The sequence below is a fragment of the Corvus brachyrhynchos genome, unplaced genomic scaffold (assembly GCF_000691975.1).
Source record: "Corvus brachyrhynchos isolate BGI_N302 unplaced genomic scaffold, ASM69197v1 scaffold452, whole genome shotgun sequence".
NCBI lineage: Eukaryota > Metazoa > Chordata > Aves > Passeriformes > Corvidae > Corvus > Corvus brachyrhynchos.
In genome coordinates, this window is record NW_008236764.1 from 1123082 (window position 1) to 1128187 (window position 5106).

The 5106-nt window shown below is 36.4% G+C and overlaps 1 protein-coding gene across 1 annotated transcript in view; it reads right to left on the minus strand.

Moving 5' to 3' along the window:
* Positions 1-487: 487 nt before the first annotated feature.
* Positions 488-5106, minus strand: part of XRCC5 (X-ray repair cross complementing 5) — a 48205-nt gene continuing 43586 nt past the window's right edge. Inside the window, exons 19-20 of the mRNA XM_008644833.2 lie at positions 2794-2865; positions 488-2063 (exon numbers count right to left, since the gene is read on the minus strand). Of these exons, the coding sequence (XP_008643055.1) occupies positions 2049-2063; positions 2794-2865 (87 nt within the window). The 3' untranslated portion in view covers positions 488-2048. The remainder of the gene's footprint in view (positions 2064-2793; positions 2866-5106) is intronic.

A 5106-nucleotide genomic window follows, 5' to 3' on the forward strand; every position in this document is an offset into this window, starting at 1 on the left:
TTCTTGCCTTCCAAGAATTCACTTTTGAGTCATAAATTCTCATTCCTATTTTCAGTACTAGCAACTCAATCACCACACTGAGCCTACCTGTACATACTGTGCTGTACAGGTAGCAACAAGATCTATGCAGCAATTCTCCACAAACTACATGTCTATTCCTTGACAGAAGCAATACACTCTAGAAATGTGGTCAACTAAATCAAAAGAAACAAAGTAATTCCATATTCTGGTCCCCAGGTTCCATATTCTATGTGGTCTTGACCAAGATTTTCTCATCATCTCTGCAATACAGTAAAAACTACTTTACTGGGGTGTTGCAAAGTTTAGAGTTTGTAAAGAACAGAATAAGTATACTCTGCTTCTGTAAAGGGATTTTGATATTCAGTGTTTGTGTTGTAGGCCCAGAAAAGGGGCTTCTGATAGTTTCCTTTAGGTACTGCATAAGTAGTCACCTGATTTTAGCAAACATGGCTCTGAAGGCAAAACCCAACCTTTAAAATACTTTTATTAAACAAACAAACAAAAAAAAAAAGTGCAAAAGAAACCCCCAGCCAGTATACACCATATATTGACCTTAAAAGACATTCAAAACACTGATCAAATAATTCTTATTTACAGTTGAGAAAAATATCTTCTGGTGACACAAAAGCTATAAAGATCTACAAAGATCACTTGTTCCCTGCCATCTGCACTTGAGAAATGCTTTCAACTCAGTCAGGATAGGATGCAAGAGAGGACAGAATAGGGTGCTTTGTAAGGAAGGAGGGGCAAAAAGCAATTGCTGTTTCCCACACAGGAGCTGTTGGCCAGTATAAAGTGCAGATATTCCACAACATTTTGCAACTACAGATCATGTTTTTTCCTTTCTATGTGATCTTAATACCATTTTGCACAGTATATTTATACATTAACAATAATGAAAGAACAGCTTATAAAGGAATTAATCTGGTTGTAACAGACAAGTATGTGTGAAGGTGTCATTACTGTCTCTTCAGCTCTGTAATCAGATTTGAATGTCTCTTTCTAAGCAGTGTTTGACTAGTTTGGATTGCTCTGTGTAGACATTACTCCATCCTGGTTACCAGTATTAACTATTATCACTTATCTATCACAGCTATCAGTGTACAGCTGTCATGGCTTCTTCCACTCTGGGTTAGCAGTTCTCAGCAGTGTATGAAATGGAGATAGAACTGAGTCACTCTTCCTTTCAGCACCAGGAGTCTACAGTAACTGTACTAGTTAAAAGTCTAAAAAATCAAAAAATCCCAGCTCACAAAACAGGAAAATGTGTAACAGAAAGGGACAGAGACCTTGAGTGGCTGCTGAGCTGACTGGATAGAGCACCTGCAGTACAGACATGACCATAATTACTGATCTGCAGACAGTGTGGCAAAATCAGCACACTTGGCTCTGCTGTGTGCTTTAGATTCTGTTGTGTATTTCAAACTATTAACTTGTGAGTCCCCGGCCTAGAATTTTTTCCCACAAGCCTCTGTGGTGATTTCTGTGGTGCTTTGTTGGGCTTGGTTTTTTTTGCACTATCTTGTTTTTCTGTTTATTTGTTTTGAGTTGGTTGGTTTTCTTAAAGCATGAAAATAGAGATGCTTTCCTTTCTGTAACAATAAAGCTACAAGGTTACCTCCACTAAATACTCAGTATTACCTGATAACCTTGCTGTGACATTTCTGCCTTCCTTCCCAGGAAATGTAACAAGAATTTCAGGCACCAGAGCAGTTCTCATCAAATCTAGTAGTGTTTAGCTGAAAGCAATACAAAGGACAAGCTAAATTCAGTGTTCTAAAGAAAAAAAAAAAAAGCCTTAAAGATATCATTACTTCCCAAATATTTCAGACAATTCCAATCTTCTGTTCTGGCTTTGAAAAGTCAGATGACATTTATACCAGCTGGAAATGTCTCTGGGATTTCTGTTCTCATTTGAGAAAATAAAGATGAATGTACTGTCTTCTCATTAGCATCTTCTTTTGTGCCCCATCTCAAAGAGAGAGCCCTTCCAAAATTTTGCTTGTATTGTCACCATATATCACCAGTCACATCATGTCCAGCTGCAAACAGAAGAAACAGATTTGAAAGAAGCAGCATTGAATTGAAATTATTTCATACATGTGTTTAGTGCTGAGAAAACAAAGCAAATTTGGAAATCCTTATCATGGAACATAAATGGATTGCACAGAATTTAATACTAATCTGCTATAAAGTACAAAATCAAACCTAAAAATCTCATCTTCACATCATCATATCTGCAATTTATAGATTTTTAAAGTACAGTCCAAAAGTAGAAATCTGTCTGTTATCAAAGGTTCTTTAAAACCATCTACATCATCAGCTTAAGCCTTGGAGACAGATTTGTAATGAGTCAGCCCGTAAAAGATGGCTAAAATATTTATTAAAAAACCTGATATCCTTGAATTTCAGTTTTCAACCCATATAACTAACTGTTCAAGATCTACAAACTTTAAAAAATGCTATTATAGTAAATTATACCAATCCACTATCAAATGCATGGCCTTTTGAAACAATCTAGAGGACACATTTCACCCACGTAAACACCTATGTTACTACATAACGTAGTATTTGCCATCGTGAAATTACACACCTGGCTAAGTCTTACAATAGCAAGTAAGTAATTTCACATGGCTCTTCTGATTCAATTCCTTAGGTGTTTTTAAGCCATGCACTCTAATATCTACTGTTTTAAAAAGCATTTGGCTCTCTCATTGTACCTTTCACTTAGAGCTTAATTCTAAAGCCACAGCATATCTTTATGGTACTCACCAGATCATCGACATCACCACCTTCATCTGTAGGAGGCAGAATTTCATTTTTCAGTTCTTTTGGAGCCAAGAACTAAAAATACAAATGTATTTATATGATACTGACAAAACTGAAAACCTTTAATGTTAGATTAACAGAATGTCTCCTCTGTATATCAAAACAAACCCACCTGTACTTAAAAATCAGGAAGAAAATTTTTATGGTTTCCCCCCTCCAAAACCATCTTAAACTACAACAAAACTTCATAAGACTTGCTTTTAAAGGATTTTTTGGTGAAGTGTGTCAAAAACCAGACAAAAGGATATGGTTCTTGAGACAACACATGGTTAAGGTTGTAGAACACCCGGTGATAAGGATGCTGCAAATATTATTCCCAGTCTCAGGGGGAGATAAGCAAGGTGCATAGAAGAGAAATCATTTGAAGTCTACTAAGTCCACAGAAACAACCTCAGGCACAAAAAGTTTTTGAGACATCAATGGCTGGAGCCTGGAACTATGCATTTTTCTCTGCCCATCCCTTTTTGTCCATCATCAGACATGGGATTCTGGGTTAGATGGAAATTTTATCTGTTACAATTTGACCAGCTTTATGTTCTTAAAAATATTGTGTGCAGCTACAGAATGATCAAGGATAACAAACTGCCCCCGCCCCGATATGAATACACACATGAGCTAACCAATGGCTTCTTTAAGACATTTCCTACACACAGCATTCTAGTTCTGTGTTGAACTTACAAGCTTCCCCATTTAATTCAATTAACACTTACCAAATGAACAAAGACATGAATTTTAAAAAAAACCCAAACCTCTAACATGCTAGACTGTTAGAATGCCAGTCTTAAAAACAGAAAATTCATTATGTAAAATTGCATTGCCGTAGCTGCTGATACAACTCACCATATGCCCTTCACTTAAAGCATGACATTCATAAACAGAAGAGAAAGGTAAGTTACTCAGATACTATAAAAACTGAAATCAAACATACAGGCAATATCTGGAGTACAACCACCTCCAAATTATTTCACAGACTTTCCTCTTAGCCTAAAAATACCCCAACTAAAATCGTAGGAAAAAAAATAGCAATACTTAACTCTTATTTTAAAAAGCATCCAGTTGTCTACAAGTCTTAGTTACTACATTTTTACCAATATCCTTAATATAAAATCTTTTTCTTTTCTTATTAAAATGCACCAGAACGAATATACAGAGCCAGAAACAATCCTGCCCCCCAATAAAACATAGATGTGAAGCTGAGGAGGAAAAGCCACATTCCAAGACTGAGTTCTGTCACCCTTAAGTCAGAAACAACTTCAGTGTAACTCCAGATGATGAAAGAGAACAGCTAAGTAGAAAACAGCCACATTAAACAGACTATAAATACCTGCTTAGATAACTCTTTTGTGCTAAAATGGAGCTGCTGTTCAGCTGGGGACTTCAACTGCATCAGCCAGAGAGGTTGTGGAAGAGGCCCTGGGATCCCTATCAACATCACCAATCTCTGAGACAATACACTTGTAATGTGAAAAGCTTAAACATTATTTTAAATAAATAAAATATTCTGATCCTTCTCTAGAACCCTAGTAACAGCTTTAGACATGGGGTAAAACTCTGTGACTTTCCTTTTGCATCCTCTAGGATGAAAAGCAAATACATCATGTTTGGATAACACCAAAGACAGAGGATACAGGCAACCTCTGCCCCGTAGCCTCAGCGACCAAAGGTCAGACCTTTCCTACATCCTAAACAGCAACATCCAAGAGGAATGTAGAAATCTCACTCCACAGACAACATTCATGTTTTAACATGCTGAGTTTAACTTATCATAGAGATTCTGTAGCTGAAAAAAAAAGAGGCAGGGAATGTGACAGGGCCAGAAGGAACTAGAATTTCAGGATGCCATTATGTCTGCGTATCTTTTTTGTTGGAAGAGATCTTAATCTAGTAGTAATATAAAGCACATACTTGAAACTAAAACCTAATGACATTTGTCAGCTCTGAAAGGCTTTTTGTGCCAGATCAAATTTCCTTTTTTCATATTTAAGAGTCAAATGCTTTTTCTGAAAGTAGCATATTTTGCGAAATTTTTACCGTCAGCTTTCTCACACTGAATTACACAAAGGAAGCCAGAAGCTAGAGATATGTACAATGAAGATTTGCAGTAAATTGAAACCTGAAGTTTCCATCAAATGCTGAACATCCAAAGTTGGTTTTTTTTTCTGAAAACCTGTTTTACATTTATGCAAACGCAAATTACATATAATAGCTGTGCTGAAATCCATTATCTTCCCCAAAGCAGCAAGAAAAAGCACTTGA